This window comes from Emydura macquarii, unplaced genomic scaffold (genome assembly GCF_026122565.2).
Source record: "Emydura macquarii macquarii isolate MOO-44397 ecotype Brisbane River unplaced genomic scaffold, CSIRO-AGI_Emac_v2 contig_1451, whole genome shotgun sequence".
NCBI classification, from domain to species: Eukaryota; Metazoa; Chordata; order Testudines; family Chelidae; genus Emydura; species Emydura macquarii.
Genome location: NW_027131588.1, coordinates 22429105 through 22443420, shown reverse-complemented (window position 1 = coordinate 22443420; position 14316 = coordinate 22429105). Strand labels below are relative to the sequence as shown.

The following is a 14316-nucleotide window of genomic DNA, read 5'->3' as shown; positions in this document are numbered from 1 at the left end:
TAAATTCAGCAAGAATGAATATTTTTCATATGCAAATTTGGATCTGTTTTATTGTCAGCATATCATGTCAACATTAAGATTATCTTGTATTTGCTAAGCTTTTGGTTTGTAGTCTAATAGTGTGAGGTTTCAGAAGGATGGAGGTTTGACTTCTGGCAATCTGATGAATGTTTTCTGTTTTAAGATCTAAAGTGTTATGAGGTGTATATTTTATACCACTCTAACTCATTTGTAGTTATCAAAGATTAAAAATAAAAAAGGGAAAAAATCCTGAATGAAAACATTTATTTGCATAGTAGTTATTAAATATGGTTTGGCAACATTTGAATGTTGATCCTAAACTGCACCATGGAGACCATTTAATGAGTATACGTGCAAATAAACATTTCTGCATTTCCTGTTGATTTATCAATACTTGATATACATCTTGCCATATTTACAAACTTTTCACCAGGATTAACTGGTCTATTTGAAATAGGAGTATGGCAGATACTCCATAAACAATAACATATTAGCTGTTTTCATTAGCAAGCTTAGCCACAATTCATTTCTACTGAACACATCAACTGAGTCTCATGTTTCTGTCAGTTTGTAGGATTTGTTTGCTGGCTGCAAGAAGATATATCAGACTCACAGATTTTTTTTGTTTCCTAATTCTGACTTGCCACAGCCTACTGGGTCACAGAATCCATCTCATTTTGAAGAGGAAACCTTCCAACTGATATATAAACTGAAAACTTACCTGAGACAGTGTTACGGCTGTAAGGCTACAGCAATTAATATAAACCACATTATTGTTTTAAAAAATGTAAACCCAGGAAATTCAATGGTAAGGTTCTGCAAATATGAAGCCTCTGGTCCTGCATGTGCATATCTTTACTCGAGTAGTCCTATTTAAGTCAATAGGACAGCTCATGTTAATAAAGTTATGTATATGCATAAGTGTTTGTAAGCTCAGGGCTTTAGTTCTGAGAAGAAAAATGGTCCACTGTTTAAGGTTCTAAGCTAGGACTTGAAACGTTTATTCCACTACAGCTTTGGGGGTGACCTGGGACATTTTACTTAGGCTCAGATTTAAAAGGTATCTAGATGCTTAACGCCAATTGGAATTGGGGCCCTAACATCTCAGTTCTCTATATAGTAATAATCACACTTTCCTACCTCACAGGGGTGTTGGAAGGATATATACACTAAAGGTTGTGAGATGCTCAGATACTATGGTGATTGAGGCCATAGCAGAACCTTAGATAGACAGATCTGATGCTGCATACCTAATTTCTCTCCACCTAATAGATACTGGTATAAATATCCCTGCAAGATGGAGAGCAGCTGCCAATGGGAACTTAATGCTAGCATTTTCTGTTTCTTTCAAGAAGTATATTAAATTATTTATAATGGAAACTTGGCACACTGTAAAACAAACAAACAAAACTCTCATACCAGCTGGAGTAACAGGGTAAAGTCTTCTGCCTTGTGTTATACGGGAGTCAGACTAAATGATTTAATGGTCCTTTCCAGCTTTAAAATCTGTGAATGTACTCCTAGATCCACTGATGGTGGAAGTTCATGTCTCTGTCCTGAACTTAGTCTCTGCTGGATATGTTCAATCCCTTCAAATCTAAGACAGCCCAGATTTCCCCCTGATCTTTTTCTTATTATGCAGAATGTGGAGCAGAGCTCAAAGTTATTTTTTCTGTCCAGAGACAGGTTCTAGCATTGCTAGTGAAAGGGGCCAAATTACATGGGAGCAGTAAGTTGGGTTTTGTGAGAACTGAAGCATTTTATGGTACTGAGGAACTGACTGGATCTCTTATCTGTTCATTATCACACTTTTTAATGTTTGGGTTTTTTAAAGTTGTAGAGACCGTTTCACTGGTAGGCTTCAGTTAGGCTGGACTGATAGCTACTTTGCAAAGATGTCAAAGCATCCAGGTGATTCTGGCCCATATTATTTTTGTAGTGTGTGTGAGTGAGACAGTTGGGCAATTTGAAGACATTCTTTCTAAACGTTTTTGGCCATAAATATTGCAAACCTGTTAAATACTAAAAGTCAATTGTTTTCAGTACTATGCCATTTATAGGTTAATGGCCAAGTCTCAAAAGTATTTATTTGTATTGCAGTGGCACCTATGAGCTCTGGTCATGGACCAAGCCCCCATTGTGCCAAGTGCTGAAGAAACAGAAAAAAATGGTCGCTGCACCATCACTCTGGGGTCCGTCCCGTGGGACTACGGGTCCAGGCTCTTGGCAGGGTCGCTGCGTCTTATTGTGGGGGTTCCCCCTGTGAGGTGATGGATCTACCAGGCTCGCTGAAGGCTCAGGCGGGGTCACTGCGCTCCACTCTGGCGTTCACGCCCCGGGGCTATGGGTCCAGCCTCTCTGCAGACTCAGGCAGGGTCACTGTGCCTCACTCTGGGGTCAGCCCCATGGGGCTATGGGTCCAGGCTCTCTGCAGACTCAGGCAGGGTCGCTGTGCCTCACTCTGGGGTCAGCCCCATGGGGCTATGGGTCCAGGCTCTCTGCAGACTCAGGCAGGGTCGCTGTGCCTCACTCTGGGGTCAGCCCCATGGGGCTATGGGTCCAGGTTCTCTGCAGACTCAGGCAGGGTCGCTGTGCCTCACTCTGGGGTCAGCCCCATGGGGCTATGGGTCCAGGCTCTCTGCAGACTCAGGCAGGGTCGCTGTGCCTCACTCTGGGCTCGGGCCCTGGCTGTCCAAGCTGTTTGTTCCCGGAGGAGACGCAGGCGAAGGCTCGAAGCCCGCATCCCCCATGACAGCCTCGGGTAGGCGCCTAGCTTAGGCTTCCCTCAGAGTCACTAGCGGCGAGCCCCGCCCCCAACCCTAACGGTCCCCCGCCGCGGCACGTGCCGCAGTCACGTCAGGAGCCCCTCGGAATCATGGGACGTGTAGTTTTTTTTGGCGCCTCGGCTCGGCCCGGCCCACCCACAGTCTCCGCCCGCGCGCGCCGAGGGCAGCGGCCTGGCACGCGCAGGGCCCCCCCTTCCCGCGGGCCGAGACCGCGCCTCGCCTCGGCAGGCAGCGCGCGGTGTGGCGCGAAGCGGCGCGGGGCCAACTGTGGGAACGCGGGGCCCGCTCGCGCCTCCCTCCCCGCCCCCCCCGGTCCGCCGGAAGTGCCGGTGCCATGGGCGGGGCCGGGAGGAGGTTCCCCCGGCGCGTGTTCCGGCCGCGGCGCGGTTTCCTGGTTGGTGCTTCCTGGTGCAGCAGCCGGCGGCGAGTCTGTGTGAGTGTGAGCGGGGCCGCCGGCCGGCGGGCAGGGCACGGCACAGGGCAGCGCCCGGCGCGGCGGGACGGGACATCCGCCGCAGCCCCTCCCCCCCCCCCCCCGCTTCCCCTCATCCGGCCCGTCACTCCCCCTCCCCCCCCCCGAGCCCCTTCACCTCCCCCCTCCGCCGAGCCCTTCCCCTCCATGCCCCCTGCCTAGTGCCGAGCCCCTCCTCCAGGCCCTCTGCCCGGCCAGGGTCCTCCCGCCCCGAGCCCCTTCTCCTCCAGCAAGAGCCGGCCCCAGGCCCCAGCCAGGCTCCCTTCCTCCCCAGGCCCCCTCCTGCCCCATCCCCTCCTTCCAGAGGCCCTTGCCACTCCCCCGTTGCGTGCCCTGGTCCTCCCGCAGAGCCCCTTCCCAGCAGAGCTCCCGGCTCCGTGGTCCGAAAAACCTCCGGTCTCCAGAGCCTTCCCCCCCCACTGCCTAACCCCCTGTGCCCCATGCTCTGTCCCCTGAGCCCCTTTCCTCAGACTCCCCTTCCCCTCCGTCCCCAGACTCCCTTTTCACCACAGACACGCTGTCTCAGTCCCTGGAGAACCCCGCTTCCCCTACATGCCTTCTGCATTAGGGACCCCCCGATCCTCTTCACGTCCTGCCCAGAGTTACTCCCCGCTGCATACCCCTTTCCTCATCCTCCTTCCCCAGCCCTGTGAATGACATGGTTTCGATATGATGCTGGCTCCCAAATGTTGGCCCTGTTACACCAAAGGAGTGTACATTAGCCTAGTGCAGCTGGCCTTGAAGGTGGGGTCCCCGCCTGCAGTACTCTCTCTCTTGATCCAAGTGGTGACTACTGAGATCAAGATGCTGCCGCTCATGTTGGCCCCTGTTGTCTTTATTTAGGCTAGGTTGGGCCAGGCTCTGCTGTCTTGTGCAATAAAGGCTTTTAGTGGTGCTAAATGCCTTACATTTTGAAGCTGCTTGGTATTAAAAAAAAAAAAAAAAAGTGCTTGTTTTGTGTGTTAGTGTATAAATGTCTATTTCTTCACTTGCTATAAGAGTGCCACACCTGTAAGTTTCTAGCCAGTTCAGGGAAAGAGTGAGTAGTGGGTCCCTGGTAGTTTCATCCTTAGAACGTATTTTATGGGAAAGGTCGGAAGGAGGCACTCAGGGGGGGAGAAGAGATTAATATAATTTCAATAAAATTGCATTTATGCTTTCTGTGGGTAGGTACGACATGTTACATGATTGCATATATTCAGCATGTACATTAATTGGGTTATCACCTTTCCTCTCCTCCCCCATTTGCTATCCTGAAAACCTCCATCTGTATTGTCTTCTAGACTGGAATAATTTTGGGTTATTTATAAATTCATCATATGGACTAATTGTTGGCAGAGAGCCGTGCTTAAGATCTTCAGGTCAAATTCATCCTTGATGTAAAGGGACAACTCAGCTGATTTCAGTGGAATTGCACTCCTATGATCATGCTGGAGAAAGTGTTTTTTCCCCAAAGTGAAAAAACTTTCAAAGCACTTAAAGCTTCCTGTCTTGTATAATGAAGTGAAATCTGCACTAAGAACTAGCACTAAAATATAACACCCCTAAGAGATCACTGTAAACAATCCCTGAGGGTTTTAATACTTCATAAAAACGGCAATATTGGGTCAGACTAGTGGTCCATTTGGCCCAGTATCCTGTCTTCTGAGAGTGGCCAATGCCAGATGCTTCAGAGGGGATGAACAGAACAAGGCAATTATCGAGTAATCTCCTGTTGTCCAGTCCCAGCTTTTGAAAATTGGTGTTTTAGGGACACCTGGAGGATGAGGTTGCATACCTGACCATCTTGGTTAATAGTTATTGATGGACTTATCCTCCATGAATTTATCTAATTCTTTTTTGACCCTCATTATACTTTTGGTCCTCACAACATCCTCTGGCAATGAGTTCCCCAGGTTGTGCATTGTGTGAAGGACGTACTTCCTTTTGTGTGTTTTACCTACTTATTCATTTTGTTGGGTGACCCCTGATTTTTGTATTATGTGAAGGGGTAATTAACATTTCCTTATTCACTTTCTCCACACCATTCATGATTGTATAGACCTCTGTCAGATCCCCTCTTAGTTATCTCTTTCCAAGCTGAAAAGTCCCTGTCTTTTTAATCTCCCCTCATATGAAAGCTATTGACACACTGGTGATTAATATCACTGTCAAATGTATATATTAATGCTATAGGAGGCAATATGGATACTAATAATTTTTGTTGCCCTTCTCTGTGCTGTTTCCATTTCTAATACATCTTTTTTGAGATTGGGCGACCAGAACTGCATGCAGTATTCAAGGTGTGGGGGTACCATGGATTTATATAGTGGCATTGTGATATTTCTGTCTTATTATTTATCTCTTTTCTAATGGTTCCTAACATTCTGTTTTTTTTTTTTTGTTTGTTTTTTGTTTTTTTTTGCTTGCTGCAGCACATAGAGCAGATGTTTTCAGAGAACTGGCCACAAGGACTGCAATATCTCTTTTCAGTGGTAACAGTTTATTTAGAACCCATCATTTTGTATGTATAGCTGGGATTATGTATTCCAAAATGCATTACTTTGCACTCATCAACCCTGAATTTCATCTGCCATATTGTTGCCCAGTCACCCAGTTTTGTGAGATCCCTTTGTAACTCTTCGCAGTCTGCTTTGGATGTAACTATCTTGAGTAATATTGTATCATCTGCTAACTTTACCACCTTTTTTACCCCCTTTTCCAGATCATTTATGAATATGTTGAACAGCACAGATCCCAGTACAGATCCTTGTAAGACCCTGCTATTTACCTCTTTCCATTGTGAAAACTGACCATTTATTCCTATTCTTTGTTTCTTGTCTTTTAGCCAGTTACTGATCCATGAGAGGACCTTCCCTCTCATCCCATGATGGTTTGCTTTACTTAAGAGCCTTTGGTGTGGGACTTTGTCAAAGGCTTTCTGCAAGTCCAAATACACTATATCCACTGGATGATCCTCATCCACATGATTGTTGACCTCAAAGAATTCTAATAGATTGGTGAGGCATGATTTCCCTTTACAAAAGCCATTTTGATTCTTTCCCAACATATTGTGTTCATCTGTGTGCCTTATGATTCTGTTTAAGACTCCATTTCTCTCAAAGACTTAATTTTTGCTTGTTTAAATGAGTTTTCACTCTACTTGAAAACTATTTCTCTCCACTTGAACAAACTACAAACATGCTAAAAAAATAACATTACAAGAAAGAGCGCTTAGTCTCTCCTGTTGCTTCTTATTTGATTGGATAAGTTGCTATTAAGAAATGCAAGCTATTTTCCCTTTGCCTCTAAAGTAATCATAATGGCAGAGCCATTTTAGCCATTAGTGTCAACCTCATGGTGCTTTCCATCTACTTCTATGCTACTTGAAACTGGGACAAAAGTGCCATCCTATGGCACTTTCACAAGGTTGTCAGCTCCGGTGCAGGATGGATAAAAATGATTTCAATTTAAATTAAACTTGTTTTAATTTAAATAGATTTGTTAAAGATTAATTTGAATTTACAGCCATCTATCTGAAGTTCTGTTAGGATAATTTAAAACTTTAAAAACACCAGTTCAGTAAGTTGAATAGACATTATGCATTGCACATCTTCAGTTGTCATAGTGGTACTATTCGTGATTCATGAACTGTGTAGTGCTTTAGCCTATTTAATTAAATACAGATAAAATGGAATAGAGGTTTTTCTAGTCTGGACTCTTAAGTGTTACAGGTATTATCCAAGTTTCAGATGATTTAAATCTGAACGAGCAGGTGGAGATTGAATAGGTTTTGGCAGTTCCCTGAGACCACTGATTTTTCTAGAACAGAATATCTTCATTTGCAGCCTTGTTTTGTTTGTTCGTACTTGGGCAAGAGACTAGCTATTCTCCTTTCTCTTGTGCATACTACATAACGTCTTTATAAAACACATCTTTATTTTGTATAACTTCTTTAATACAGCCTGTATCCTAAAACAGTTTAGAGTTAAGTAACACCACAACAGAGATTAAAAAAAAAGTACAGGAAAAGAAAAATGAAGATGTATAGATAGAGTCTGAAATATTTATCAGGGACCCCTGCCATCTCAAGGCCTTCTGACAGCAGTAGAGTTAAGCTGCTTTTTCCTTCCTCAATCTCCTGACTTATGTTGGGGCAAGCCTGATACCTTATCCTTTCCCATTCTCTATTTTTTCTATAGCCTCTTTCCCACCCTTGATTAGCTCAAATGCCTTTGATGCTTATATTCTTAGCAGCAACCAGCAGTTAAGTATCATGTCAATTTCACTCTTCAGTTTCATTGTTGCCCATCTGATTTTAAGTAGCATCAGAGAAACTGACCACATTTGTCTATTCTGTTGGTGACTGCTTTGTGAAAATTTGAGCTGTGGCAGGTGCACTGGAGGTGACTGCATACTGAGGGAAAAAACATGCCATAGGTCCACATTTGAAAAGCTGTCTTTGTAGTTACAAGTGATAGTGTTTTAAAAAATGTTTTCAAACTAGATTTGAAATAAGATGGAGAATTATTTAAGCAGGAGGTGTGTTCCAGATGGCAAGAGCAGTGGAGGAAAAGGCCATTGTACCAACTGTGCACCATTTGTTGGGCATATCAGGAGGACAGTGCTAGATTAGCAGAGGAATTGCAGAGGGAGCAAGAGGCAAAATAAAGAGACACATTGTGTGAGGTTGGTTCGAACAAGTCCATGAAGAGTTTTAAAAATAAGGGGTACTGTTCTTCCCAATGCAGGATGGCGATGGCAGCAAAGGATAGGCCAGGCCACCCTGTTGGCTGTTTTGCACAACACCCTCTAGCATGCGTAAGTGCTGCTCTCTGAATGTGCCAGACCATTCTTAATTGTGGGCAATGAAGGAGCTTCCTATAGGAGACTGTGTTTCCTTACCCATTATTCCAGAACTTCATTTGATATTGACAATGATTGTTGGGTTTCCATCCTCTGATCCTGCCTTCCAGTCAGTAACTACACCTTGCTCCTTTCTGCCTTCCACCGCCACGACAATGTCATTTTACAATCTCATTATACTTTTTTTTTTAGGAGAGATTTAAAAAAAAAATAAAAAACTTATACAGAAACTGCTATCAAAGGCTACATGACCAGTTCAGTGAGAGTCTCCAAGACCCTACAGTCATTTGTTGACCACTACACCTGGTGTCCTGGACACACTTGCCTCATCACATTGGTTCACTGATGACCTATATTCGATAGAGCCATGGTTCCCAACTTTTTTGCGTGAAAACCTCACTAGTTAATACTAGATAAAATACGCTGCCTCCCAACTCCATCCGTTACCCCTCACTGGCCATAAACACACACAACCCCTATAAACACATATAATGATGATAATACAAAGTTACATAAATAACAATAAATTACTTTTACTTGAGTAAGAGGCTAAGCCTTCGCTGGGGCAGCCACCACTGCATGCCCCATGTGCCCCCACCTCTTCCCATCCCTCCTGGATGGAGGGTAACAGAAGCGGCAGGCGCCGGCTGGCTGGCTGGGCTGCTCCAGGCTCCCGCCAGCGTATGGTTGCTCCCTTCGGCCAGGCGCCTGGCCGGCTTGGAGGGGCTGCTACTCCTCTCCTGCTGGCACGGAGCTCAGGGCTGCTGTGCTCAGACGGTCTGGGGCTCTGGAGGCTAAATGACCTCAATATTACTGAAGCCTCACGGGTCCCCTGTAATCTTTGGCGTCCCCCCCAAGAGGGTTGCACATCCCAGGTTGGGAACCGCTGGTGTAGACATACCCTCAGAGTCCAATCTCGTATTTTTCACGTGTTCAGAAAGGTCTGTTGACTTCAGTGGGTTTTATTGTGTCAAAAAAGCAATGCCAAATCAAGTTTTAAAGAGGAAAGGAAAATACATTTTTCTGAATGTAATCTGAACCATTTTAAAAGTTAATGTTTCTAAAAGAAATGTTACATTTTGTACAAATGGACAAGCTGTGAAATTTGAGCTGCAATTCTGCATTTTAAAGTGACTATAACATTTTTTACTCAGTAGACTTGGTGTGTCTGTGTCCAGAATGGCATTTTGCTTTCTTTACTAGGTTTTTACACTTTTTATCAATGTTAGCACTACAGAGCCAACTATGGGAGAGTGAGCTGCATTCTGTGCATGTTATCCGAAGAACTGTAATCTAAGCTCCAGTTGCAGAATTCTTACTGCTCATGATGCATGAATCAGAAAATCTTGACCTTCAGATTCCAGTCTGAGTGTACAGATTTAGTTGTTAGTTAGAATGTCTTCACATTTGTAAATTGAATAATTTGATCTAGAAATGGGGAGACAATAAATAAGGGAGAGGTAATGTTTTGTTTTGTTTTTTACAAATTCACTTTTCAGAGTAGACGTGCACCTTAGAACTTGAAATAAATTACTAAATAAACTGCTGGTGTCATGCAGAGCTCAGCCTGTGAAAGCTACTGGCATTTGAAATGTTGTGAAAGAGTTGGAAAACGTAGGTCATACTACACGATAGAAGAGGATGCCTGATATGATATAGGATTGTGGATTTTTAGGATTTTGACATTCTGATCCTATAAACTACGGTTGGATGACACCAGTTTTGTGTAAGAGGAAGGTAATCTTGGGTCTAAAATTAGTGAAATAAATTTCATAATGTGTCAGTGGAGAAGAACATTGCATACCTGCATCTTAAATGAATCTCATGGCGGATATGTGAATCAGCCTTAATGGAAAGAGCTGTTTCCCTCATTTCTTTCCATTTTTTTCCAGACTTTTCTGACCAACTGTATTCCATACTCAAGAAGCCAGACTTCGAGTGGACTCTGGAGGGGCGTGGCTGCAGGGTGCGCGTGGGTGGTAGGTGTGGGGGATTGAGGGCCGTCAATAGAGATTGTTGGCTAACTATGTGCTGGGTTAGCATCTCTCTCTCTCACCCACCTTACCATTATGTATTATCGGCACCATACATGTATTAGTATGCATTAAGCATAAATATCATAGTAGTTGTATAGCATAAATTGGCCTATGCTTTCTATATCATCCTGTCACTTGTGCTAAGTATCCAATGACCCCTTGCATTCACTGAAGTAAGTTTTGGCTTAAGCAAATAGGGAAACTGTTAAGACCAGGACAGATGAGTGCATTAGCATAGCAATAGAAAAAGTTACTCTCACAGGGCTGTACTGGAATGTCCCAAAGGAAGAGGCCAAGACATATGATTGTACTACCGTAATACAGACCTAGGAAGTGTCTTCATGCCCTTTTTTTGTACCTGGAATACATGTGTCAGAACAAAGAGATAAGGGGTACACCATGATACCAGAAAAACAAGGGAGAAAGCGGATTGGTTCAAGCTAGTTTCAGTTGACGTATACAGTGCCTTTTACTTGTAAACAGGTAGGGTATAAAAAGATGGCTGTAGAGGTGTAACTTTGGGAGCACACCTTTTGCATCAGGTGAACGTAACAACGCTGCATGAGGTGGCTTCCCGGAGACTGATTCTGTATAGAATCTTTTTCTTGTTCTGTATTATTGGCTTATGGCGGGTTGGTTAAACTGGCTTGTGAGCCACTTGCAGGTAAAGTGCCCTTTACAGTTAAGGCCTCCTATGCCCCCCACCCTTTCTCCGCTACCAGACTGGGCTGGGGAGCTCGGTGCTTCTGCCCTGCAGCAGGGTGGTGGGGCTAGAGGATTCTGCCCATCGAGGGGCAGATCTTGTGGGGGGGTCAGTAAATTTGGTGACCCTTGGCTTATAGTAGTAAACCTGACTGACATTGGTTATTTGGTCTTTTGAGTGTATTTCATAACAAACCGAAGTGTGATCATGTAACTGACAATACAATTTATCAATAAGATTGAGGCCTGGGGGCCATGAGGTGCTGAGCCAGGGATTTTAAGGAGAAGAGTGATAGGGGGAGGGTGGCACTAGATTGGTGATGGGGGCTGCAGGTGCACAGTTTGGAGCATTGGGTGTGGGAGCTAGCACTTCTGTGCAGAAACAATGGTATTTCTGTATTTCTGTACCAAGGCATTAGCACCTCAAGGGCCCCATGTGGCACTGATGTTTCATTGTGCTGGAGAGAAGAAGTGGTAGTTTGAGGGGAGAACCTCTCAAATGCTGATACTGCAAGCCAGAGACTGTCTAGGCACACCCATGCTCTTTAATGCCCACACATTCATGATCCTTCCAGGCACGCCCAATCAAAATCCTTTTTCACTAACCTTTCTCACAACCTTGCTCAACCTCTGTGGCTCCTCCAGTGTCCACTCACCACCATTTCATCTCTGGCGCACCATGCAGCATCACCACAGGGAGCCTGAGTGCAGGCAATGGCCAGGTAGTCGGAGAATGAGGTGTAAGCAGGATTGAAGGGGGCAAGAAGAATGTGATGGAGGAAGAATTTGTGAAAGAAGCATTGAGAAAAGTGGTAGCTTTTACATGTAATTCCCAACATTTTTCCCAAAAAGTAAACTGAAGACCCCCTAGAAATTCCATCAGTATGGACCATACTGATCTGTGCATGAGTCGGAAACGTGGACCTTTAGATTCACAATACAGACCTCTATCACTTGAGCTAAAAGGATGAATGTTGGTAGGCTGTTATTCCCTGTGTGGAACAACCACTATAAGGGGATGCAAGATACTCTTTGCTAATGGCTTACACAACTGTTTGCTGGATATCAGAGGAAAGTTATAAATCTGGAATCTTGGGATCTCATCCTGGCTATGGGTGGGAGTGTGCAGTGCTTACAAGCTTGGTACATTTATTCTAAAATGCAGCGTTCCTGAGTGGAGGAAATATGAGACTTGGGTTCTATTCCCAGCGGTGTCACAAGTAGCCTTAATATCACGTTTGTAAAATGGGTGAATATCTGCCTGTCTCCTAAGATGCTCAGTAATAAAGCCTGTGAAGTACTCAGAATTAATACCAGTAATTGAAAGAGCTGAGTCTAGAACTCAGGATGTCCTATTAGCTTCCAGCAGAGTTTCCTGAGCTCTAGTTCTGTCTGCCATGTAGGAGGGTTACTGGGGACTAGGATACTGTTAAATGCAATTGTCATGAGTGAGTCAAAGCATTCGTAGTTAAAATGGAAATCGAAGTGCAACCTTCACTATAGCATTTGCTACTGTGAGTGTTACAATTAATGTTTCTGGTATTCTAAATGCTTGGAGCAATATCATTATCTCTGTTCGTAGCTCTATGGTTGTCCACGAAAATGCTTACTAATTTTCTGAGGCTATCGTGTAATTAACTATCGTTTGTGTTAAATAAAGGTATGAACGATGTTTGAAGTATTTAAAAGGCTTCTGCTATTACAAATGGAAAAAGTATTATATTTTCATAGTTTCTGGACTCATTTACTTGGCATTACTGATAAGGTGTTTTTATTTTTCCTAGATCAGGGTCAATTTTCTTTCCAGAATGTTTGGGGGGCATGGAGACATAGAAGCATATGAAGATGACCTTTATCATGAGGATTCTTCCAGCGAACAAAGTGTTGACAGTGAGGTAGAATTTCATCTCTACAGCCAGGTCCATTATGCACAGAGTCTTGAAGAAGTCAATGAGCAGGAAGAGAATGAGGAAGTAGTGGACTCTGTAGAGAAGCAAGGTCAGAGTTCAGTTTTGATCAGTAAATTGGATCAGGACAAGAACCTTATACTTTCAGATGACGTTATTCAGATTTCAGATGGCCCTGAGATCATCATCTTGTCTGACACACCTGAGGAAGACAGTGTTTACAAAAGCAAAGTGAAGAAGACCGCAACATCCCTAACACCAGCTAAAAGATATAATCAACCAAAATGCTCCACACGGAATTCTGCTAGACCTTCTGCACACACTACCTTGGATTTTGATGCAAAAAATTCAAGTAAAGAGGAAAGGGCTAGTGAGAAGTCTAACCCCACTTCTGATGGTAGAGTTCGCATGATCCAAGAGATTCTGGTAATAGAGGATACTTCAAATGAGGAAGAAGAGGAGGAGAGCACAGTCTCTGAAAGTGATAATGTGGAGAGCTGGATGCTATTGGGAAATGATACAGATGACAGAGATGAAAATATCATTTTGAACCTTAAAGGCTGTGGAACTGCTGTCAGTGAAGGTCAGTACTTTTGTGTAGATAACACTGAATAGAGAAAAAGAGCTGATGGGAGGATCTGGCTACCATGATATTGATGTCCATATTGTAAAGGAAAAATAAAGGGAAGGAAGTAAATGCGGTGCAAGGTGGCAAAAACCAAAAGGAGGAAATTGTAAAGTGGAATGGCAAACATAAAATATGATGTAGCAGATAATTGTTAATATAGTTGTGTATTATTTGAGTAGTGCCATACATGTGCATAGTGCTTTGCAGAGAAGCAAAAGACAATGCATTTACTCCAAAGAGCTGACACAGAGAGAGGGGAATTCAGAAGGAATTGAATTAGTTAAATAAAACCAGTACTGAGAAATAAATGGGGGGGGGAGGGGTGAAGGAGGAAGATAAACCAATTTTTGGGAAGCAAGACTAGAAATAAGAAAGTATATAATGGTTAATTATTGTGATCAAAGCAAATAAGTAGGTAGTGAAAATATAGCAAATGTCAAGACAAATTTGAGAATAAGCAAAATTTGAGGGAGAAAACACAATACTAAAACTACTTAAAAATACTGAAGGAGAAGGGAATAATCTTCATGGTCAGTGTAAATACTCAATTATACTGAGACTTTGCTGTTTTCTAAAACTTGCTATCAACAGTGTACAAAACCTGAATGAGATAGTACACAGTAATTCCTAAACAGCAGGATTATTGATGTCTAGCTTTTTGATATGTTTTAAAATAAGTTTCCTGTAGAGGAAAGTCAATGAAGATGAGGTAATTCAAAGAACTGGTTGTAGAGACTTGTTCTTAGCAAGTCCGTTCCATGGTGAAAGTACCACATTGACTGCACATTGTGATGATTATTTTATTGCTAGGATAATGTGTGTTCTGGAACCAATGACTGAAAAATCTATTTGACTGTCATCTTCCCTTTCCCTCAGCATGCTAGTCTCTCATTGCACTGAGTTCATTTCCAGAAACAGT

The 14316-nt window shown here is 43.5% G+C and overlaps 1 protein-coding gene across 2 annotated transcripts in view; it reads left to right on the top strand.

Annotated features, from left to right (window-relative positions):
• The first annotated feature begins 3149 nt into the window (after positions 1 to 3149).
• The window catches only part of ZCCHC7 (zinc finger CCHC-type containing 7), a 148276-nt gene continuing 137109 nt past the window's right edge, over positions 3150 to 14316 (top strand). Inside the window, exons 1-3 of one of the 2 annotated variants that reach the window (XM_067553357.1) lie at positions 3228 to 3240; positions 10017 to 10090; positions 12647 to 13352. In XM_067553357.1, coding sequence (XP_067409458.1) covers positions 12671 to 13352 — 682 coding nt within the window. In that variant the 5' untranslated portion in view covers positions 3228 to 3240; positions 10017 to 10090; positions 12647 to 12670. Of the gene's footprint in view, positions 3241 to 10016; positions 10091 to 12646; positions 13353 to 14316 lie in introns of both variants that reach the window. The other variant, XM_067553358.1, reaches the window with a different exon arrangement.